The sequence below is a fragment of the Coturnix japonica genome, chromosome 4 (genome assembly GCF_054131305.1).
Source record: "Coturnix japonica strain WE chromosome 4, WE-NBRP24, whole genome shotgun sequence".
Classification (NCBI taxonomy): Eukaryota; Metazoa; Chordata; class Aves; order Galliformes; family Phasianidae; genus Coturnix; species Coturnix japonica.
Window position 1 is genome coordinate 54,253,525 of NC_140666.1, and position 25,618 is coordinate 54,279,142.

Here is a 25,618-nt window from a genome sequence, read left to right on the forward strand (position 1 = left end):
ACAATGTAAGCCTGTAAACTCTTTCAAACAGGCTTCAGTATGGTATCTGGGATCTAACTCCTGACCAGGACCTTTCTGCAGTACTTCACAAAAATAAATAAATAAATAAATATAGGACAATTAATACTATATATAGACTCCGCCACTTCAGCTTCCTGGTCAGCTCTGATGTTAACAACTTCTAACAATAAAAGTTATAGACCATCAAATTCATGCAGGCAGTAAACAGCTTTGAAATTAGTGTGAGCCAAGTTCCCTTGGAAAGAGGCACATGCTTGAGAGAGAATTACAGAGGAGTGGAGCAGATTTATATCAGCTGTTTTAGCATTAAATCTCTTCAGAGTATTTAAAAACATTAAATTGAGACCTTATTAAAAAACTAGACATTTTTATTTCACCAGATTAATGACGCTTACGTTGCTAAATTCAATCTGTAGTTTCAAACAACAACAACACGGCTCTAAGTGTAATTAAAGAACTAGTCATCATTTTGAGGAAAATATCTGGAGGCACACCAGCGAGCCTGATAAATTCAAGGAATTCACCAGCGCATGGGAATTCTGGCACATACATTTTATTATTCCCCTGCCTTCCTGCGTACAATGAAATATCCTGGTAACACAACGTTATAAAATGGTTCAGCTGAAGGTACTGAAAGCTCACAGCAGGCTTCCCTCTAAACACTATTTAATCATCATTTATTGGTAACTTTGCACTTGTGGTATATTTTGGCTCGCTAATCTTTTGACTGCAAAAGCTGCAAGTCTGAGGGATTTCATCTCAACAGCAGATAGCCAGCTTTGTGTGAAGCGGAAACAAAGCCATTGTTTTCATTTCCATGTGAGAAGAAAAGTGCCACGGGATGTAAAACAGAAGCATATTGCTTTGTAAGGCACTGATCTGCTTTCACTCTCTTTAAAGAGATAATTAAGTATGTGGAAACACCATTCTCAGTGAAATGCTATTTTAAAGCAAACGCTGCAGCATATCTAGAGTCCAGTGCTTCAGCAAAAGGAAAGAGGCCGCAAATCATTCTTACAGTTCGGCATAGAGCGAAATACTTAATCCATCCTTTTGTTAAACTTGACGATACAGATACCTCAGTAATACCACATACCTTTAGATGAACTGCTATGAAATGTTAAACAACTCCTATTTCTCCATAGCTTGAAATATTAGAAACAAAATACTCACACAATAAATGTATGTTGTTCTCTTGTCTCTAGCTTTCCCAACCTCACTGAAATATCTTGGAGCTACAGTGGAAATCCGGACCCAGGTAAACAGCAAAAGAATAAAACAAAAAAAATTCCTCCACTCTAAACTAACAAATTGCATTACATGAACTGCAGGGCACTCACTTGAGAGCAGCTAAAATTTACCACATGTATCAGTACAGGCTGGGGGAAGTCCTGCTGGAGAGGAGCTCTGCAGAGAAAGACTTGGGTGTTCTGGTGGACAACAGGTTGGCCATGAGCCTGCTGTGTGCCCTTGTGGCCAAGGCCACTGGTATCCCGGGTTGCATTAAACACAGTGTGGCCAGCAGGTCAAGAAAGGTGACTCTCCCCCTCTACTCTGCCCTGGTGAGGCCAAATTCAGACTTTTGTTTCCAATTCTGGGCTCCCCAGTTCAAAAAAGATGGGGATCTCCTGGAAGGAGTCCAGCAGTGAACCACAAAAATTATTATGGGCCTGGAGGAAGGTTGGGGGCGGGGACCCAATTAATATTTATAAATATTTAAAGGGAAGTAGGATGAACAGATGAGGCTCTTCTCTGTGGTGCATAGCAATAGGGCAAGGAATAATAGTCTAAAAATTCAACACAGGAATTTCCATACAAGCATGTGGAAGAACTTTATCGTAAGAGTGACAGAGCACTGGAACAGGTTGCCCAGAGAGGTTGTTAAATCTCCTTCTGTGGAGATACTCGAGACCCATCTGAATGCCTACCTGCGTGACCTATTGTAGCGTACTGGCTTTAGCAGGTAGTTCATGATCTCTTAAGGTCCCTTCCACGCCCTTCAATTTGGAGATTCTGTAAAATACAGTAGATACACATCTATGCACACTAACAGGAACAGGAACAGTCACTGTACCTCCATGGACGTGCAGCCGAGTAAGCTAATGTCCAAAGCCTAGAAGTCTGTCTCCATTAAATGGTATGTGATCATGGCAACTCCCATCTTCACTGCTTCCCTATAGAATCATAGAATCACCAAGGTTGGAAAAGACCTAAAAGATCATCCAGTCCAACCATTCACCTATTACCAATAGCTCCCACTAAACCATGTCCCTCAACACAACAACCACTCATTCCTTGAATACCCCCAAGGTCGGTGACTCCATCACCTCCCTGGACAGTCCATTCCAGTGCCTGACCACCCTTACTGAGAAGTAATACTTCCTAATGTCCAGCTTGAATCTCCCCTGCCATAGCTTGAAACCATTCCCTCTGGTCCTATCACTAATGACACGAGAGAAGAGGCTGACCCCCAGCTCACTACAACCTCCCTTCAGGAAGTTAGAGAGAGCAATAAGGTCTCCCCTGAGCCTCCTCTTCTCCAGGCTGAACATTCCCAGTTAAAATGAAGGCAAGGAGATAAAATATCTTACACAAGTCATGATATGAAAAAAGATCCTGAGAGTTCCAATCCAAAGGTATACTGAATTAGCTGAGGCTGAGTGTTCAACTTCTCATTATCACTGCAGAACCTTCATGGCTTTGGAAAGGCTACATCAGCCACATGTCAGCACTACTAACTTTTCATTGTTGCTGTGTAAAAGCCCAGGAAATTACATATTTTTCAATACATCTGAATGAGCTATTTAAAGTAGAAGCTGATTCTTCTCCAAAAATCAAGATCAGAAACATGTAGAAATGTGGTGATTTTTAAACTATCTAGGTGATTTTGATCTCCTAGCATTGAAAGAAAAGTCAAAGTGGAGTCCAAAATTTAGCACTGTAATAAATAAGTAAATAAATAAATAAGCCAGAGTTTTAGGGATCACTTTCCAGGAAACCATGGGTCAGACCCATGCACAGTTAGCACCATATCCTTCTTGAGTAAATGTACCTAAAACTTGCATGGAATAGAAGTAAAAAGAAAGCCAAACACAGAGTCCCCAAGTATTTTGCTCCCTTTACTGTGCTCAGTCCTGTCTCTATGTTGAGAGGCCACTCTTTGAGACAGACCTGCCAGCCAGGAGCACACATCTTTGCCCCAGGCAGTGGTGAATACTCCCCACTGCTGGAGCACCACCATCAGATGTAGGTAGTGCTTGTACTTGTAGGCCACATCTGAGCAGAGCATCAGAGTCTGCTCCTCTACTCAGCCTGGCAACACACAGCTCCTCCTTGTGCTGTTTCAGCTTCAGGTACACAAAGAAAATCTTCCCAGCAAAGGAATGACAAAGCCTCACCACATCTGATAGTTGCTTCCCTCCTTTAGACTCAGGAGATCCATAGTCTGACTGCTTCAAAATCAAAACGTGACGGCAGAAATATAACTTTCTTCTAGGATAACAATGGTGGTTGTTATATTCTGGCGTAGACAAAAACATACTACTTTTTCCAAGCAGTGCTTCATCTCATGTAAAACTAAGAAAAGGAAGAGGAGAGGGAGTGAAGCTATTCTATTATTTATTAGCCACACAGTCTAGTTTTGCCCCCAAGAGCTATTTCAGAGATGTATGGACACAGCATCTGCAGAAGATTCTCTCATTAATGCTTCCTACCATGCTGATCTACAACACTAAATTCACAAGCCACCGATTGCTGAGAGTTTTTTTCTTTATTTTGTCCCCAAGAATACTTAAGAAAAATTAAAATTTCTTTGCCTTTATGTCATTATACCATGCAACAAAGTAGCATACAAGCACTGCGCATTTACTGAAGCTCATAAGTTATTGATGAAACTCTTAAGGACTAAGCTGACAAAGCCATTCTACTTTTGGTGATTTACATAATTATAACTTAGGCACAATTTACTTATTATTCTGCTGCCTATAATCAACTTTTAAGCAAACACTCTGTTCTCATCCTTAGATTTTAACCTGAAGCAATTCAAGTTAATTCACAAACGCAGTTTTCTGCAATCCTGAAGGCAGCGATCAGCTGAAAGGCATCTCAATAATTGTTTTAAGTGCTGCGTAACAATTGGGGGAAGACTATTACTGATCATCACCTCTTCATTTCTATGATTATTTCTACCATAGCAGCACCTAAATCAAAGGCCCAGAGACATTTGCTCGTTGTTTCATACAGAAGTGCAATAGGGCAGTTTATCCACCAATAGACTGTTGCTGAGAATCTGTTCCCCAAATGCACCAGAAAACCCTCAGACACATCAGGCTGCTCGCTTTCAAAATGCATATTCTACACCCATCTGCAAAAAATCACACCCCTGAAATTCCTCTTTCCTAGCCAAGAGGAGGCAAGCAGGAGAGCAGCCACAGAAATGGATTGCTCTATTTCTATTGAAGGAAAACTCAGGAAGGGAAAATAAAGCACACACAAAACAAGAAGGGCAGAAAGGAAATGAGTCAGATTTGCTGGAAAATATTTACTTGCATTTCTAACACAAAGGAATCTCAAGCATTCATCACCAGCACATCAGCAAGGTTGGCATAATATGGTAGATTCGTTGCCATGGGCTACTTAAAGCCAAAATCTGCCATTTGTATCCTCCAGTGACATCAGTGCAAGTTCCTCCCAAGGGCCCAGATAGCACTGCATTGCTCTGCAAGGAATGCTGGCCTGTGCAAGGAGGCTGGGCCATATTAGATAGGAAAGCAAGAACATGCCTGCCTACATCCTTCTCAAAAGCAAGAGATGGGAAGAACTGAGAGAGATCTTGAAGTAAGAGTGGTAGAAGCTGGAAAAGCCTACTGACTATGCAGTCAGGAGGGTCTGTGCACCCCCGGCAAGTCACCCAGCCTTCTGTACCTTCACGTCTCTTAATCTGCTTCTTGAAAATATAAACTCCTTGCTTCCAGAGGTAGCTTCACTTAGCTGGATACGTTGCACAAACTGATCTTAGCTGGGGTCCAACATTATCTACATCAACAGTAATTCCAACTAGCCAGCATCCCATCTACACACTTAATGCATGTATGTACAGCTGACTGGGAAGGCTGCAGTTGCAAAACTCATCCAGAAGGCAGCCTGAGCCACATATCAAAAACAGTTAGAAAGCAGCAGTGAAAGACCTCCCAAAGATACTTAAAGAATAATATTAATTCTTTGAGTAAACACTATAGCAGAGAAGGCCCACTATAGCTCACCATATTTTCCAAGTGCTGACCCAGGAAGTGTAGGCACCTGACACCTGCACCACCACGATCTTGGGCTGTAGGAATGATTCAGCCTCCTGAACACAGCACAAGTGAAGGCAGCAGGATTGCAGAGGTGAAAGCATCTTACCTTTAGGGAAAGGAAGAATCATATTACTCAGCACTGAGCAACTCCCCCTACTGTATTACCTTGTCTCAGGTGGACTCGTTACATGCAGTAGATGAAGTAATGGTGGCTTTTATTTTTGTCCCTGAACTGAGAAGGGAAGGCAGACAAATCCACTTAACAGCGAGCAGGCTGTGCAAGGGAAAGCCACAGCTTTCCTACAAGCATGTTGGCCAGCATTTCCTCTGCTGATAGCTGCAGCCTGAATGGGATGCTGTAGCTGGCAGAACCGCTGGCACAGGCTGCTACCAAAGATGCCTTGTATTCAGCCCCAGTGCTTGGAGGAGCCCTTTCCCCAGCTACAACCCTTGGGAGGGAAGGGAGACACAGCAGAAGTCTGTGCTGAGGTACTGCAGGCAGCCATGTGCAGGAGCAACGTGATTTCAGCAGCTCAAGCCTACAGTGAGATATGGTTGATCATTAGCAGCAAAAACACTACTGATCTAAAACAACATAGATCTACTGACATCACTATCTCCAGTTCAGGCCAGACTGAAAATAGGCATTAACAAAATCATCTTCTGTTTCCTATTGTCCTGGAGGTTGCCCAAACCAGCTAAAGAAGCCCAGAGTTAAACGTAAAAATTATAGTCTTTTTTGACATCTGAAATGTTTTCCATCAGCATCAGAGTGCCCACATAATTTATATATCACAAAAATCATTTGGCAGGATTAAATATGAAAATAATATATCATGGATTTGTTATTGGAAGGGAAACAATTTGCCGCACACGACAGCCCAACAGAAGAAAAGCCTGATTGCTGTGATGAATAATGCATACTGCCTATAGTACTAATTAACCTTGTACTCCAGTAAGATATTACGGAACAATAAGGCTAATTTGAATGTGGCCCAACTCTTTTCCCAGTGGCATCTGGAAATCAGCCTTTGGAACATGTAAAATATGAATTTGTTAAACCAAAAGCCTTTGCTCAATAAATAAACTGAGAGGTTGTTTTTGTTTCTCTGTGTACTTGTAGCACACGTTGCTTGCATGAGTGTACACCATGCAAAACACAAAGGGACTCAACATATGTGCAGCACTGCTGTGACATGGCCTTGGCTTCCCCTGATCAGAGTGGAAAAAAGCTTCCAGCAGCAGCTCACTGAAAATGAACACTAGCTTCAAGCTGAGACATTTTTACTTCTGACCTCAAAGCAAATGTCTCCATCCGAAAGCACCAAGTCTGGTTTTGTCTGACCTTGTGCTTCCTGTGATGTATTCATGTTCCTGTTAGCCCAGAGCTGTATGTGGCATTAAGGACATGGGTGGCTGTAAGAACCAGCATGTTCTCAACCATTCACGGTGCACACAGTGCAGCCAAGGATTTGCACAGCCAAAGACTTGCCCAGCCACAACCAAGCCAAGTTTTCAGTGACATGCACGGAAGGCATCGCAAACAGAAACCCTGGTAAACATCTTCCCTAACAGCACACATTCAACCTCAGGTTTTCAGTCAGAGGATCAGATTTTCAGGTGGCGCTGGCCAACTGCTAAATGTGCCAAGGTCAGATCTTTCTCCATCTTTTCTTCTTGGCAAGAGACCAGCAAAACAGACTTTTTGGCTTCCTCCAAGCACTTCTCAAATCACTGGGAGATCACCAAACCAAACCAAACAGCACCCTACAACATTGTTCAAGGACAGGCAGGGGCCACTGGCCCCCCTCCTACCACCAATGCATTTAACACACTGCATTTCAGAGTCAATGCACGACTGGCTGCCCTCACCACCAGGATAACACAGCTCCTGTCAATGCCATTAGCCATTCTCAGACCTCAGTCAATAACAGTAACATACAATCATTTTGCTTGTCCCGAAGCACCAGATTTCCATCTGGCAGCCATCCCACACAACAGAGAGTGAACTCCCTCACCCAGAACACACCAGTAAAAAAACAACCAGAAGATGCCTGACCTGAGTGCAGAGGATTTACCATCAATGCGTCCAGGAGGAAGGAGCCCAAAGGTGGCAGTGTTGAGGATGCCATGTGTAGAGCAGAAGTCAGATAAGCTCACAGCATTGAAGCAGCAGCTTAGGGAAGACTTTCTGCCATGCACCAAGTTCTGCAAGCAGGACCGTAAGGCTGATGTGTTATTTTAAGGCACAGAAGAGCAAAGAATGACTCAAAACTTCTTACTTAGAGTACACTGGAGAGAAACTTATGGATGAACTTAAGCCTGTGTCACTGACCATGAGGAAGAGACAGCATCTCTCTAAATACTCAGGAGGTTCAGAAGAGATCGGGACCCTATCATTATTTGATCTTGGCTATGTCTATTACTATAAGCTTAATAACTATTTTATAGGCTGTGCTCTTCTGGCAGTCAGTGCATCACTCAAGATCTAAGCCAGGAAATCATCTTAGTTGTTAAGAATGGGATTATCATCTCCTTCCTAACAAAATCAATGGTAAAATTCCCACTGACCGCAGAAAGTACAACACCACATGGCAATTCACTTCTTTCAGGCAAACTGTACCCACGTGAATCAGTTCAGAGGCACTACTCTGAAGTAAGAACTCCCTATGCTATTCCTGAGGCTCCACAAGCATGGGCATCAACTGGACAGTTTTTCTTTCTTCCTCATGTACTAGCTAGAATCCCAGTCTGGGCCAAAATTTCTTTTCACATGAACGATTTATTAAATCTCTCAAGCATAAGCTTGTCTCTGCATGTATGTATATATGTGTGGGCCCATGCTGCTCTGACCCAAGAAGCATCTATGGGCATCACTGGAGGCTAAATTCCCTATTGCCAGCTTTGCTAGAGGAAGCGACCGCTGTCACAACACAAGAGCAAGTCCTCACTGCTGTGACACTTCATTTGTCTGGGCAGCAGCATGCCTGGAAAGATGACTGCCCTGCTTTAGTGGAAGTATGCAAGACAATCAAGGCCAGCTAAGCAAACCAGTTTTGACATATTAAATCATGCTTGAACTGTGAGAGCAAAGCAAAATAATGTAAAAGCTCTACTAAAAAATGTCTTTAAAAATAAATGGATAATGCTGGCTGGCTTTGTCTGTAGAAAGAAGAGAAAGCCTTTTATCTGAGCATCCCGGTAATTAACACAAACAATGGTCTTGGATTTGTAGGAGCACAGTGAGGGACCCTGTCCCAAGATGCCAGCACTGCTAGCATTTCTTGAACTGACATAGCAATGAAGCAATGAAGCCCACGGTGCTGGCTGTGCAGCTGCCTGGGCAGCAGACAGTCTACAAAGCAGCTCGGAGCTAGGAAGCTGCAACCCAGAGGCTGCTTCTGCCGAATACCAAATTAGCACATTCCCCATGCTCATAGGGAGCTGCTTTTCCTCTTGTTCTGCAGTAATTAAAAAAGCTTCCTTCTCAGACAGCTTTCCAAGGCAGAGGCTGTGACCTCCATCACTGCTGGAATGGGATGACAGACTGTCCAACCACGTGCAAGACATCTAATGCATGATTTGGGGAATTAGTACTGCAGCAGGATGACCCCTGTGAACCACGCAGGAGGCAGCCGTTTCACTTGGCAGGCAGCAACCACGACTCTGGAGTTCAATATAGATGATGCTGGCTCCTCAGGCGGGCTCACTTTGTCCAAGTGATACCAGTCACACATGTGGAGGGACAGATGAATCTGCTGATGCAAGGGATGCTTTAGACGTAGGGGGTCTGGTGCTCAGTTACCACACAGCTTTGGCAGCAAAACGGACTTTCAGGCTGACACAGACTCCCTGGCACAGCTTCCATCCCAGGCAGAAGCTTGAGCTGCTGTGAGATCCTCCTTCAGAATACATATCTCCAGGCCAAACATTTTTTGAAGGGAAGTACCTAATTTTGAGGTACGAAAACAAACAGTCTAGAACTGCCGAGCATCCACTGGCTTCAGCAAATGCTAACGAGTGCCTGAAAAGAAAGTTTTAGGTCCCAAAGTAATGATTTAATAACCTAATTTTAAGCACAGCTTTCAATGAAGGAAAAACAAAACAAAACAAAAAACCTTTACACAACATAATGTATTTAAAGAAACAAACAAAAAAAATTCAGAGCTTGGAAAATATTTTGCAAAGGACAATTTCTGTTTCAATACCAGCTTAGAGTTTCTGTGCTGCTGTCCAGCACTTCCCAGCCTCTGGCTGTCAATGAGCACCTCAGCATCAGCCCAAAAGCATTTGTTAAATGGGGAAACAGCGACTGCAGCCTCCTTTGTAAAGCAGATCCTTTGAGATCCTGAGAAGAGCCTTCTGTATAAACTGCAAATACTGTCATGGTCTGTATCAAGTACTTCTTTCCTTGTAAAGAAACCCAAGTGCCACTGAATCTTCTCACAAGCCACTCAAAGCCCACCATGAAAACAGGCCACACTAGGATGGGCCAGCTTCCAGGCCAGCGCTGTCTCCTGTGCCCCCATAGCTAGTGGGATTTTGGCTGCTGAACACAGCACAGGAGCAGAGCATGAGTCCATCTCCACCATCTGGGCTGCATAAGGATGTCAAGCTACAAAGCAAGGCAGCAGAGCAGCAGGTGTATATCCTCTCCCATCAGTCTTTTCAGGGAATGTAACCTGAAGCAGAACAGGGCAGTGATGGCCTTGTTTCCTCCCCAGCCAGTGGATGTGAGCTGCAGCTTTTAGAGCTTAAACTTTACAAGGAAAACATCTTTCTTGGCCTTAACCAGATTTGCTGTCATTTACAGCAAGGAGAAAGTTGTCATCTGAAAGCTCAATTCTTTAAACTACAACAGTTTAAGGACCTATATTTATAAAGGTAGGACAAGCATATGAAAGCAAGAAGGGACTTCCACAGACCCAGCAGCATCTTCTCTTTTGCCTTTTCTTTCTTTAATCTGTTTTGGATATACAGTTGAGTTTTATAAAACACCCAGCCTTTGTCTCTGAGTTCACTCCAGCATTAAAAATTTTATCACCGTCCTGAGGGAAATAAAAAATGGTGGCATATCAGTACTAAGCTCAATGCAACCTTAACCATGTGTTGTCTGTGGACACCACAGTGTCTATGTTAGATTAAATCCAGTGATAAAAGGGAGCAAGCTTTCAGAATAATACACAGCCATCCCTGTTCAGATGAAAACCAGCCACTTCTCTGTGCAGACATCTGTGTTGCAGTCTCCTCCCTCGCACTGCATTCTACTAAACCCTTACCTTATACAAGAGACATTTATGAAGCTTAAAAAAAAAAAAAAGGTAAATTGCAACTACAGTCAGACAAGACAAAATTCACCCTTCTTTTCTGAAACCTACATTTCAACCTCAGTGTTAACTCAAAGCAAGTTAAAATGGTCAAGAAATAAAGCATGCACTGAGAAAAGCTTATAATTGAAATGTCAACACATCATTAACTACTGTTAAGTGATTCTAAATGAATAAGACAAAAGTGAAAACCTACTGTATGAAGAAAATATGCAATAGCACATCTTCATTTTAACACTCAATATAAATTCTGTGGAATGAGGGTTCTGACAGACAAGCACTGGTGGATCTATGGCAATTTGACAGCTCGCAGCCACCCTTTTGCTAAAGATTACCAGCAGTTTTTTACCAGTGAAGTTCTCTGCATTGCCAACCACTACTTGTATACTTTATGTCCTGTTAGCGCATAGTGGCCACAGCGGAAGGAATAGGAAAGTTAAGTTAGGAAAAGTAACAGCCTAAAAGCACTGCTGGAGAATGAAGAAAGATCTTCAGAATCACAAGGGGTTCCAAGCATGCAAGGTAGTGCAGAAGGTGAAAACTCATTATCAAAGTACAATATATTGCCTTAAAGTACAAACCATGCCTCCCATGAAGGCAAAGAGACATGTAAAATGAAACAAGTAATATTATACAAACAGTACTGCTGCAAAAGTTTTGATCTCTAGCTAACACCCCCTTGCTCTCAAATATGTCAGCTGCAGAACAAGACCACCTAAATATATATACATGCATACACCTCTGCAGAATAAAACCATTCACCCTCCACTAAGAACTACGTATTTCTGCCATGTAGCAGTCAAGTGATTTACTTTAAATTTGTAAAAATAATACAAACTGTGTAGCCAAAAACTCAGCTATTTTGATGCTGGTTGGTTTTGTGCCTAATTAAAATTAACTAGGCGCTTCAGCTCATAATTATATAAACACCTACTACGTTATACTCCCAGCCAATTTTGTTTTAATCAGAAAAATGCAGAAGGATGAATGATGGGCAAAGAACTCCCAGGAGGGGCAACAGTATTTCCAAATTCAGTATTTTCCATATACTGAACATTTCCATCAATGTTTTTCTTGCCATGTAATCACCTCCCAGTAGAACAATTAAGAAGAGATTTTTTGTTATTCCCAGACTTGGCTTGCATTCTACTCTACCATGAGGGTGAAAGTGTGCTCGCCTTGCTCACCGAGTCCCATTGGGAAAGGCCCCGAGAAGACAGGCAGGATTTAGTAACACGCTGCCTTTCTGGTATCCATAACAAGGAATCTGGAGTGAGAATTCAGCCAGCCCTAGGAACAGAAGAAAGCTGGGGAGAGGGCAGAAGAAAAGTTGCCCATGTTCTGCATCTACATCATGTGTACAACCAGAAACCCAGGCTGCTTCAAAGTCAGACCCCAACTCCAAAGTTACCTGTGCAGCAACACATTTCCATCCCCTAGAAATGAGGGGATGGAGAAGTCAACTGCAGCAACTGCCTCCTGGGAAAAACCACACACACTGAACATTACCTGTTTGTTTTTCTGCAAAATAGGAAGATTAGGGTAACTCTGCGGGAGTAACTCCGCTTCAATTCTGACCAGTTACCAACAAAATGACCCAAGCATCAATTTGGCAGGAAAATTTCTGATCTGCATAAGCTAGCAACCCTTGTCAACCGATTTTAATTATATCCAGAGTAAAACATTTCTGCCAACAGCATTTATTTCTGCAGTCTTTGTTTCATGTAGGAAATTCTTATTTCTCTTGGCAAGAGCTGGGCTGAACTTCAACACAATTAATGAACAATCATCAAATTAAATATTGGTTGTAAAAGCACAGTGATATTTAGCAAAGTTGACTAGAGAAAGAATAATCAAACAACAAATACCAACGCTGAAGAAAGCAGAAGAACTTGAATCTTGTAGAGCTGTTTTACAAAAATAATCCAACTGTTTCCTCTGTCAGTAGATCCTTTCTAGAAAGAGGAAGCCATATGCTGACCCATCACTGCCCACCCCTCAGTTTCAAAGTTCTTTCCTCAGAAAGCAGTTAAGAAAAACCTGCTACATCTGTAATCTTGTCCATATCTTGAAGCTGATTAAAACTGTCTACACTCCTTTGATGTCTCCTCAAGCAGCAGTACACACTGACCCTTGGACAGGAGAACCTGGTGACCCACCTGAAATCATTACTTGCTTTTTCAGCTTGGCTCTCTTTCAATGCTGTTGTTCATGGGTTTGGGGTGTTTTTATTTGTTTGGTTTTGTTTGGTTTTAACTCAAATATTTTATTAATTTGTGATTTGGCTCTGAAAGGCAGCTGAAAAAATATCAGGCACTGCTAACTAATTAAATCTGCAGTTACAGCTCTGTGGCTCCACGTGACTACCGGAACCTCACCGCTGAAATAAATAGTGTGTATTTGGGTCTCTCCTGATCAACAGGTCAGCATCACTTTCTTTCCAGGAGGATGGGCACCAGAGGCTCTAAAGTGATAAAAACAAGCACTTCTTGGTTCTGAGTAAGAAAACACTGGGCTGTGTTCAGTGAGGATGAAAACACAAACCCCAAATGGTAAGCAACTAAACCTGAATTTACAACTAGACTTGCCTCTGACAAAGCAGAAAAGATGGAATGGGAAAAGCAGAGCTGATATATTTCTTTGTCCAAAACCCTAAATGGGTGAAGACCTCACAGACTTCAGTGGCAACACACTGGTTTTACAGCATTTTAGGGTCCGGCCTTTGTGAACATACTGCCTGCTAACAGGGCGACCACCACCAGGCATTTTCAAGCAACCAAAAATGCTCAGGAGCACTGCTAAAGGATCCATTCAGACAGTACCAGGTGAACTAGGGTAAAGCCAATCACCATGAGTCCTTCAGCTGCACCAAATCATTGCTCTGTAAGACTGCATAGAAATTCAGAACAATTGCTTTCAGTTTTTATTGTAAACTAGTACCATAATTTATTCTTGTGAATAATGAACCTCAGAACTGGTTCTTTATAAATGTGTCCCAAAACAGTCACCATTTACCTCCAGTTGTCTCATTGTTGCTAATAGTTGCCAGAGGAGGTGTAAAATACAAGTAGTTTGGGTTCTTTACAGTAAATACAGCCCAGTTGCCATTATTAATTGAGAGAGCGAGCACATTATATAAGGAGATTAGGCCATGTCATATTTACAACCTCAGTGTCCCCAGCGAGAGAAACTGCTCAGCTGTTACTGTCAGTGCCTTCTTCAAACAGGAACCCTGCTGACAAGATGATGAATTCAGAACATCGTTGCCAATTAATGATTTGTAGGCAGAAGGGATTTCAATAGTTCCCATATGTCTGTGAGGGCGACTGGGATTTACATCGTCTCTTATTAGACTGTAGTTTGCTTTGTCCAGACATGACACTAGAGCTTGGAAAATGTCATCTTTGCACAAGAAATTTTAATAAACAAAGCCAGGCTCTTCAGGGTTGAAAATGTTTCCCGAAGCAGTAATAACCTCCTTAACTGTAAAAGAAAGCAAAAGGGGAGACCACTTGCAATAGATTTACAAACCAGAGGTCAGAAGTTACTTAGGTGTTTGTCAGATCTACAGAACACACTGCCAAGACTACCATTATGTCTGCTAGGAGCATAGCATGCATTTCCTAAGCATGAGTCAGGCTGTGAAAGAATCACCAGTATCAAAGCAAAACTGGCATTGCACCTTCCTAATTGTAAGTTACCCTGCTGACGGGCTGCAGATTTCCTTTACTCTCCTATAAAAAACCTCATCCTTGTAAATATAGCAACATCCCAACCAGAAAATGTTTCAGTCACAAACAACATCAGCGTGTACTCTGAACTCAGTGAATGCAGACATTCTGGACAACCTAAGGCTGATGTCTTCTATCATCTGAACACCTTTGTGTGACAACCATCAGGAGACATTTGGCACTGTGACCTGGGTTAAACACGGGACATCTAAATGGGGCCCTCAAACTGACTTTGCCATAGGCACTTAGAATCACAGAATGTCTTAGATTGAAAGAGACCTCAAAGATCATCAAATTCCAACCCTTCTCTGCCACAAGCAGGGTTGCCATCAGCTAGATCCAGTTCTAGATCAGGTTACCCAGAGCCCCATCCAGCCTGGCCTTGAACACTTCCAGGGATGGATAATCTAAAACTTTTCTGGGCAACCTGTTCCAACACCTCACCACTCTCTCAATGAAAAACTTCCTCCTAACATCTAATCTAAATCCAAAGTTGATTTCTCTCAAGTTTAAGTTCTCTTTAAATACTGGAAGGCCTTAATGAGGTCTCCCTGCAGCCTTATCTTCTCCAGACTGAATAAGCCCAGCTCCATCAGCTTGTCTTCGTAGGGGAAGTGCTCCAGCCCATGGATCACCTTCTTGGTCCTCCTTTGGACCCACTCCAACAGCTCTACATCTTTCCTGTAATGGGGGTCCCAGGCCTGGATGCAGTACTCAAAGTGGGGCCTCACAAGGGCAGAACTGAGAGGGACAACCACCTCCCTCTCCCTGCTGGCCACCCCTCTTCTCATTCAGCCCAGGATAACATTGGCCTTCTGGGCTGCAAGTATGCACTTCTGGCTCATATTAACTTTTTCATCTACCAGGACCCCAAGACCTTCTCAGCCAGACTACTCCCAAGGAGTTCTCTCAGTCTGTATATGTATCTGGGTTTATTCCAACCCAAGTGCAAAACACTGCATTCTGCTTTGTTGATCCTCATTAGGCTCACATAGGTCCGCCTCTTGAGATTACCAAGGTCCCTCTGAATGGCATCTCTTCCTTCTGTCATATCAACTACACCACTCAGCGTGGTGTCATTAGCAAACCTGCGTGTGTGTATGGGGAAGGATACTCAATCCCAACATCTATGCCACTGATAAAGATGTTAAAGACTACTGGTCTCAAGACAGATCCCTGGAGGGCAGTGCTTATCACTGGCCGCTACCTGAACATAAGCCATTGACCACAACCCTACGGCTGCAAACTTCCAACCAATTCCTTATCCACACAATAGTCCACCCTCCAAATCATCTCTCTATAGTTTAGAGATAAGGATGTGGTGTGTGACCACATGGCCACGTCAAAGGCATGTTACTTCAGTATGCAGTAATTTTAGCCATAATGAGGCAGATTCTTGCTGAAATATCTGGCACATCTCCTTCATCTGCAACAGTCTATATTTCCTCAACTTGAGCCAGTGTTCACCTTTGGTACCCCTTTGTGCAGTGTCAAACAGCAAAAGCCAGATGTCTTCACCCACATATGGGAGAAATACCTCTATTGGCACATGAAAGCAAAAAACCTCATTTTGCAATGCTGACTGCAGAAAAAGGAGATTCTCCTAGTCAAAAGAAAGTTTACCAGTTAATTAACTCTTAGGAAAAATTGAGATACAATAGACTTGTACTAAGCTGACAACTACAGGATCTTGGCCGCAGGTCACTTCAGATAGGCATATATCCATCCTATGAATCAACAGTAAGTGCCAAAGATAACTTTCCGAACCAAGGTGAAGACAAAACACAACACTGCCTTCAGCTGGAAGTGAATACTTCGTCTTTCTCCACAGGTTCCCTCTAAGTGGCCACAAGCAGAAGGTAAGAAGATAGGAGATGCAAATGATGATGAAAAAGTAAGTTTTGCAAAAGGAAGTCTGTGCAAAACTTTTCCCCATCTCTCCAAAACAGGTTTTCTTTTAAACAGTTACACATCTACAACAGAAGGACAAATTTTACAAACAAATGTGCAATACAAAACGCCATACTTTCTGTACCACCTCACTGTATGTTGCACTTTTCAAAAAGTATTCAAGTTTTAAGCTTCAAGACACCCTAGATCACTTCCTCGAGGCCCCAGTTCAGGAGACCTATACTGAACATCAACCCAGAAACCTCAGTCAGCCACTTCTGTGCAAACTTGAGCATATATGAGAGCATTGTTACCAGTGGGGCTTCACATTTAACTCCGAGCAGCTTTATATTAAATATTTACCAGAGAAGAAAATACCAAACCTTCCCCGCTCTACCATCTCCGCCCTCACCTCAAAGAGCAATAGGAAAAAAAAAAAAAGGTCTTTTACATGCAAATGAAAAACACATCTCATAGTGGGAAATAAATTTCAAAGCACTGGAGAGACCTGTACATAAGTATGGAGTCCCATTACATCCATCCAAGGCCTCTTCACTGCCACAGCCATTCAAAGGAGCTCAGTGGAAGAGGGAATCCAACCTGCCACAGTCACCTCAACCAGACACAATGAAAGGAAGAGGAAAAAAAGCCAAGGCTGCACATCACTGTGGCCACTTCAGCACAGCATCCCCCTGCAAACCCTTACCTTGGCAGGTATTGTTCTTTTCCTCGTACCCTGCCTTGCACAAACACTTCCCGATGGGCACCAGCCATTCTCCCTCAGCGCTGCAGTGCATCTTTGGTGCCTCATCAGTCACTGAGTGGTTGACACAGACGCCTGATACTTCTAGCAGCTGCGAGGAATCTGCTCCTGTGATGGTATCTGGAAAGCGTGCCAGGTTGCGGATCACTGATGGGCATTTCTTGTAGTATACACGCACAGAGACCAGGGCGATGCAGGCACCCACATCCTGGAAAGCAAGGTAAAATCCTTTTTTTGTTAGAGGCCCAACATCTCTCACTTCTGTGTTTAACTTCAAGATTCTGTCGCCGAGGTCTAACTCTGTGAAGCTCTCATCAGCAGCAATGGTATCTATTTTGATGTACTGATTCTCTCTGATGTTCCTCCCATCTTCATCATCTGACTCAAAGTAGTACATGTTAAAAGTCTCTTTGCAAGTCCCAAGTCCTCCTGGAAGGCTGTTACAGTCCCTCAGGGTAAATTTGAGTTCAATGAAGATACGGGAAGCCCCTTCATTAGAGATCCAGCTGGTCAGAAGCCAGTTGTTCTGATTCTGTTCCATTACCTTGCATACTTGGTATGTGTGTATCGGAGCATAGTTTTCATCCACCTCACCAATTTCTTCCCACTGTGTAAAGAGAAGAAATATCACTTTTTTAAAAGTTACAATTTCCCCAAATATTAGCTTTCCCATTGAAGATCACCTTGAGATTCAGAGTTTTATAGCTGGATGCTTAATAGAGAAAAAAATGTTTTATATGACAGCGTTTTCCATACTGGAAGCTTGATACATACTCAATAATAAATGTACTAGATAAAACACCCTTTAGAAATATAAAAAGATGCTAATTAAAACCTTCTGGTTCAGACTTTTCAGAAGTGAGAAAACATACCACCAGGTCTCTCCACTAGCACTCCAAATGGCAAAACAAAAGCAGATGGGGCCATGGGTTGGCCTTTTCCTATCATACACACAGGTGAAAAGCCATTACAGTCCATCTGTCCCTGCTTCCCTAGGTTCCTTTCTATCACATCCTCAAATTGCTGCCTTGCACAACAAAGACAAGCACATTTCTCCAGCTGATCTCTCCAGATGAACAGTTTGCCGTAAAATCAGCAGTGGCGCATGAAGTAAATGTGCCCCTCCTTCCCAAGAGTGCTAGAGTTTCTGCTCATGGAAAGAGCAGAATAGTTTCATCTGTGACAGGAACACAAAAAGCTTGGTCTGTTTTGAACATGCAAGGAAGGTTTTCAAGATCACTTCTCCCAGCTGTTTATGGCAACTGTAGCAACTGCTTTGTTGCTTTAATTTTGGTCACATACTAGACTGAATCACTTGGAAAGAACGCTTTTTCCTGGTTCAGCACTGCAACAATGCCTACAATAGGAACACACGACATTAACATTTCCTTTCTGCTTTTGACAAGTGCAGTATCACATTAAGAGATTAGATTAACCCACAAGCAGTAAAGAAGCCAGGAGAACTAGTGATATCAGTTATGTTCCTCTCTCCTACTTCTAAACTGTTCATCTATAAGAGCTTAATTCCCAAAGCCTCTGCTCCACACTGCTGCCTGCTTCTAATCACCGCTGTGGACAGAGAAGGTAATTTAAAGGCGCTTTGATACAAGGTAATAGCTATATTCCAAGCTGAACATTTGCCTATCTTTGGGGAGAAGCAGTTTCTTTCGATATGAAACCATAGAAATGCAAGGTCTTATTTTGATCTAGCTGGAGATTCCTTTTGAGAAGGAGGAGTGTTTCACTCTTCCACTTCTCCCACCTGAGGTGTAGGTCCCTGCTGCAACGACCCCAGTAAGTTTTGCTCTTTCCAGCTGAAGGTTTGAGTGATCCTCTGCCATCTTCCCATCAAACCAGCAGGCAGGGGAAGTGCTCAGTGAAAAAAGTTTGAGATGGGAACTGCTGAGGCCAAACTGCTCTAGGAAGTGGAGACATTTACAGAAGGCCACAGAATACAGTACAACTCTATATGACATTTAGAGGGTATCTAATGGGCATTTCTTTTAGAGAACTGATGTTTGCAGAGACTGTGATGTTGCAATTATATCATTAATGATTTAGCTTGACAGCATACCAAACATCCTCAGAAAAAACACTTCTTTAATTTAAATCAATTTTCAAAGGCAACCTTTATGCTCTTCACTCACAAAATTAAGCACATTTCCAAGAGTTAAGCTCAGCTCCAAGGGTTGTGTTAGTGGTAGTAGAAGAAAGTTCCTTTGTTCAACAATCAAATCCAGTGGTACTAATGGTTGCTTTCATTCCTTGAGAGCAATTAATGATGAGGAGGAAGAACAAAGTATTGAGCTGAGGTCTCATTTCAATTTCAACAAATGCCACATCCTCTAACATCTCAGGCTTCAGGCCATGCTGACCTTCTAGTAGGGAACCCCAAATCCAAGCAATCCTGCCATCACCACCTGCCATCAGACCTAAAGCAGCCATAAGAGCAAGAGGAAAGTGAAATGCTAATGACTTAAGCCTGCTTATTTTCTGTGTAATTATCAAGGGAGAACCAAGTAGACTGTATCGGAGCCATCTAATCCCATCTCACTCCTTCCTATCTGCATGTGAGAGTGTGCCATTTCTTTCTCTTCCAGTTAGCATAGCTGGGTATGCCTCACCCATGAGACTGCAGGCAGCCTGCCACAGCTCTGCTTTTTCATCCCTCCTTGAAGAGGGGACAAGGGAAGAGAGCCTTGGCACCTTCTGCCTGGTTGCAGCTTCCCAATTATTGCAGACCCCAGACAACTCCTCCAAACAATAAAGGAATACAAACTATCTAGAAACAGTGCAGGATGAAATGTTGCACCGTAATGGTTAATGAAAAGGAAAACACAGCACATTAAAATGACAGCATCTAGCTGAAAATATTTGCACGAAAAAATATTAAGTACAACTAAACAAAACGTGTAACATTTTAATTCCTCTCTGCAGCACATATTTTTGAAATATAAATCAACCCCATCTGCAGGATTAAAACAAAAATGCAACATTAATTTGGTGCTAAATGTTTTCTCTAAGTCTTTAATAGCTGTAAGAAGGAAAACACAAATGCATTTCAATGGCCTGATGTTAAATCATTCATAGAAGACCTATTTCTGAATCAGAAATTTCCAGTACGCCACTGCTGGCAAGTTAACAGGCGCTCGAGATGCACTCGGCTTCATCAATAGGAAGCAAGTAATTCATGCACATCGTCTGCCTATGGAAAGGCCAAAGATATCACACGTCCAACTAATACACATATAAGGGCTAAAAAGCATTCAGTGGAGCAGCCTTGGGTTAAATGGACAATTCTAAAACATTCACCATCTGTCCGCTGGTCAGGCGTATTTCTAATCTCTGGGATTCCAGGACTGCAACGTGCTACTGCAGCACAGCAAAAGCTGCTGCCCCAAAAACAAATACTGACACAGGAAATGAAGATTTCAAAGCTCTTATTTGGCCTCTGGTGATTTATTTATTTATTTTTATTTTAAGGGAAATTTCTGTTACTCATCTCCATCTGAAGCAGCCACCAAAGTTGGCACACACATTTCAAACCCAATTTCACACATTTTAGGGCTGCTAAAAACAATTAGGCATTTAACTAAATCCTAGGAGTCATAAGAGGGAAGGGAATCTTAAGAGCATTAGACAAAAGGGTTCCCAGGACTGCCCAGAAACCCCTACAGCACTTCCTTCATTCTACATGAGGACTGTGCAAGCTGCTTCTGCTACCACTGCTTACTTCATAGGTTTATGGGTACAAGATGCCTCACTTCCTCCCTATTAGTCCTCTCCCATTTTTCTATACAGAACTGAGCAACTTAAGCTGGATAACTATGCAAGCTGCTGAATCAAAGATGTAAAATTCAAAGAAGTTGTACATATTTTCATCCTTTTTCCTCCAGAGAAAAATGATTAAGTTTCCTGTTGCACATCATCCTCCCCCATATCTTCTTTTTCCCCTTCACACTCTCCAATATAACCAACTTTCTGCCTCTTGTCTCTTAACATGACATCTCTATAGCAGCTCTGGTCTCTTTCACCTGCACTTGCCCACAAGCTCCATACCATTACATAACTTGCCTTTTCCTACCCTTTTCTTTGACTGCTCCTTCCTACATTGTGCAAAGAACTTGAACTCCGTGTACCTCAAGCATAGAGAAGAGCATGGCATTACCCAGAGAAACCCGCTGCCCTTCCAGAAGGACAGGATGGCACAGTGCTCAGCTCTGTGCAATTCCCTCTGCCTTCCATCCCAGCGATATCTGGGCAGGCTCTTCAATTACCTTTCATTAAGCTGATGTTCAGACCTGGCTGCAAATCGATAGTCCCCAGCCCTGCTCCCACACGCATGTTTTCGCTTCTCCCAGCCAGCTCCTTCCATCGGTTTGTTGCTCTCCCTCATCCCAGAGCCCCACAATTTCAGGCTTTTTTTTTTATTTTTTATTTTTTTAAGCTGCTCACCAGCTTTCCCCCTGCTATCATTTTCCAGCATTAAAGCAAATAAGTGCACCTGAGCAGGCTCTCCTCTGCATGGCTTCACTTCAGCAATGTTGTGTAAGGCTAAATCTCTAGTGAAAGCCAGGCAGAGCTCTGCACATCATTTTCTGCAGGGTTGGAAGTTTCGTAGCACTGTGCTAGCTATAAAGTGATCATGACTGCATCACCATATTGCGTGTTACAAAACATCACTTAAACACGATTGGCCAAATTTTAACGTTTTCAAAGCCTACCACCAATATTGCTGGTTTTATCCTACATCCTATGATCCACTGCCATCGTGCCCATTTTCAGCTTTTTGGAGCCATAAGATTTGATGGCAGGCTGGTTTTCACTGAGGGCATTTCAGTTTTCAATGAAAGAAAAACAAGGATACAGCAAGCAGCTGAAAACAAGCGTGCCACTGCACACCACCTCCATATACACAGCTAAATGGCTCTGCCCAACTCCCCTCCACCACTGCTGGGTCACTGGGGCCCACTTTAAGCAGTAGTCAGATGAAAATTCTGAAGCATTTATGCCAATATAAGGACTCAGGCTTAAGACCAAGTGCTGCTTTGGGGCACTACCCTCAATTAGGGTATTTGCTCACCCTCCCACAAGCCAGACAGTGGAAGGACACCAACCATAGCTAGGTGACTTTCCAGGTAATTATAGATTCCAAACAACAGCAGAAATCAGAAGACCAAAACCACTCATGAACACAAAGAAAACTGAGAAACGAAGTGAAAAAACAGTAAAGAGGAAAACAAGTGATCTTGATAACCTCCCCAGGCAGGTATTTGGCATCTTCTCAGCCTAAGTTTAAATGAGGAAAAGTAGGTGGTAGACAAAACAAATACTGTAGAGTTGTAGAGTAGTTGTAGAGACTGCTGTAGAGTAACCCAAACTTTTTCTTCCACCTCAAATATACTTCTTAAATTTCAGCTTCCAAAACAAAAGAGGTATTACTTGTACAGACAGACTTCTGTTTCACATCAGCATCCCTTCATACAATGAAAGATGAAGAGACAGCTACACAGCGTCTGCTTTTTGGAGCTCCTTTCAGGACAGGAGCCAGTAACAAAAGGAGACTTCTGTGATCAATGAAAATGGTATTTGGCCTCATGTTCATTAAAACTTTTAAATATCAAGAGCAATCCTAACCACCAGGGATCCTGGCATTTCCGTAAGTACAATATTCCCTCAAACTTCATTTGGACGGCATTTTTAAACTAAAGCATTTATACATACATAGAGATACATAACTCCATTGACAACAGCTACTTGTCAAGCACAAATCTTGATAGAGAACAAACAAAGAGAACAGAAAAAATATGATCAATCTCCCTGCTCAAACTAAAGTCTGTTCTAATAAAATTGATTTAAAAAGCAAAGCTCCCAAAGAAGGAACTGAGGATTTTCTCATGGTTTGGAACATTTTCCTCAGTTTGTCACCTCAGAAAATGCACAAATAACAATACCAAAACTTTTAAGCTGCATTTTTCACCCTTACCTACTGGACGGCAGTCCTCTCTTTCTCTCAGCGCCACTCTTCTTTGGCCCCCAAGCTGAACAGTCTGGCTAACTTCTGAATATCTTGGGACCAGGTTCTACATTATCCAAAGTAAATGCAAGTTTCCCCACTTGCTACAGTCAATTTTCTAGGCAGGAGCTAGGGAATCATTTTTCATAAACAGAAGCTGGGAAGAAGATGCCAACTGCAAAGTGGAAAGTTATGAACTGGAAATCTAAAATGTCTCTGAGACATGCTTCATTTGACTAGCAAACTTTTTTCTCTCCATTTTTGTTATTAACCAGCGAGCACTCACATATTCCCCATTCCACAGGTGATGATAGCTGCCTAGCAGAGACCAGACTTCTCTAAATCATGTTTTCACTGCCCCCACAAAACTCAAAGGCAAATTCTCACTGCAGCCACTTTAAAGGAACAGCCAGACATAAGCTTTTGACAGATTATTTTTAACACGTGGTCAGCAAAGGTGTTAGGAACAGAAAAAAAGGGTCCTAATCCATGCTACAGGCTACTTACCATTGTATCCAGATTTACCAAGTCTCAGTTTCAATTGGTTTTATGTACTGCTTGCCACACAGTCAAGGTCAGGAGTAGAATTAATAAAGACAAGGTAATTATTAATGTCAGATTTCCATTACGAAAGAGAACTAGATAAATGTGTTTGGTGAAAGTTAAGTGCCATCATGCCCCATCCCAACTCCACTGCTGCCAACCAAACAAAAAAATAACACAGTTCCTAGGATTTAAGTCACAGGGTGCATATTTTGGTCTCTTATGGCATTTTGAATTTTTTAAGTCAAGCAGGGTAAAGATTTTAAGGTCCCATGCACAGTCATGGATGCTAGAAGTGATATAAGCTGGATTTCCCAGATTTTTCCAATGACAAAACTGTTCCTCTTCTTCCCAAAGTAATACAAAGAAGAGTTCCCACACAGGTTGCTCAGAGGCATAAGGAAACGCAAGAAATAGGAAAGACTCATGCTGAAACTGTGAAACTAAGCAAGACTGCAACTAACAGGAAGTGCTTAACATGAAGACACAGCTGAAGTGACCTGAAGTTGCATGGAGAACTTCATAGAATCATGGAATCACTCAGGTTGTAAAAGACCTCAAAGATCATCAAGTCCAACCACAGCCTAACCATAGTATCCTAACTCTAACAACCCTCTGCTAAAATCATAGAAGAGCTTGGGTTGGAAGGGAACTCAAAGCTCACCCAGTTGCCACCCACTGGACCAAGCTGTCCAGGGCCTCACCCAATCTGGCCTTTAACACCTCCAGGAACAGGGAACACACAGCTTCTCTGGACATCCCATGACAGGGCCTCACCATTCTCTATGATTTAAACATTTAATCTTGCTACCTGAATGATTCTCCCAAGTTCCCTTGTATCCATAACACGCACAGCTTGCTGCCACACCTCTTTCTTTCATTTCTGCCATGGGTACTGCTGAAGACTCCTTACTGTAATACAACACAAAGGTTTTGGTAACTCTTCAGTTGCTCCACACTGCTTACAAGATGAATACCAGTGCAGGCATCTGCAAAGTTGAGATAATATCACAAAACATTCATGGTAATTTGCTAAAGCAAATCCCATCCTGAAAGTCTGTAAGAAAGGAGAGCAATTAAAATGTTAAAAATGTTCTGCAGAACATGCTTGTGATGAAATATATTATCTGTTTCAAGACCTGCACAACTGAAGTTGTTTAATGTAACACCAGGACAAAGTCACCTAGACTTCAGTGCTGCACTGTAACGTGTAACAGGAAAATGAAAATGGGACAGAAGTTTTGCTCAGACTTTGATCATTTGCATGATCAATGAAAGATGTCAGGACTGAAATCCAATTGGAAGGAGAACCCAGCTGGAGGTTACAGCAGCTGAAATAAAAAGGAGCATCAGCCCCACTCCAGCATGCCTAATCAGCAGCTGCTCTGACCTGTTCCCAGAACAAAGCACTGTGTTCCTCACCAAACTCCCCCTTACTCCCCCTCCTTTTTTCCTTTTCATTTATTTATTTTTTTAATTAATGTTTTAAATTCTTCATGCATCTGAATCAGATGCACATTTCACACTGCTGTCCAGCATCTGATGCTAAGACAATGGAGACGAGCATGAAAGTAGCAATGGAGAAACACAATACCATTAAATCATTTTTCACTGCTTAATGTAACAGTCATTGCAGAACAATTTAACAAGAGCTGCAGCAAAGAGCAGCAGCAGCACAGTTTAACACCGGAAGACTGACGGAGGCAGATTTTTAGAAGGGCTCAGCACAGTGTGACATACGTTTTAGATTTATCACCAAAAGCTTCCATTTTCAAAGCTTTCAGGACAGTGCTTCTCATCTGACGATACCAAGCGGCTTGTGGAACAACTTTCAAAAGGATTAGATGAGAAAGGAAGCCTTCCCTCTTACTGTTTGTCCCAACATATAGAAAAACAAAAACTTATGTAAGGCTTCTCATGGTCTACAACTGGGATGGCAATACATTTGGCCTGTTTTTAATGCATGCAACACAGTAGGGGAAGAGAACAAGTACTTTCTGCAAAACACAGTACTGAGTCATTCATCTTTATCA

General features: G+C 42.4%; 1 protein-coding gene across 1 annotated transcript in view; it reads right to left on the reverse strand.

Annotated features, from left to right (window-relative positions):
* The window catches only part of EPHA5 (EPH receptor A5), a 196,769-nt gene that overhangs the window by 139,598 nt on the left and 31,553 nt on the right, over nucleotides 1-25,618 (reverse strand). The window contains exon 3 of the mRNA XM_015861732.3: nucleotides 16,970-17,633. Coding sequence (XP_015717218.2) covers nucleotides 16,970-17,633 — 664 coding nt within the window. The remainder of the gene's footprint in view (nucleotides 1-16,969; nucleotides 17,634-25,618) is intronic.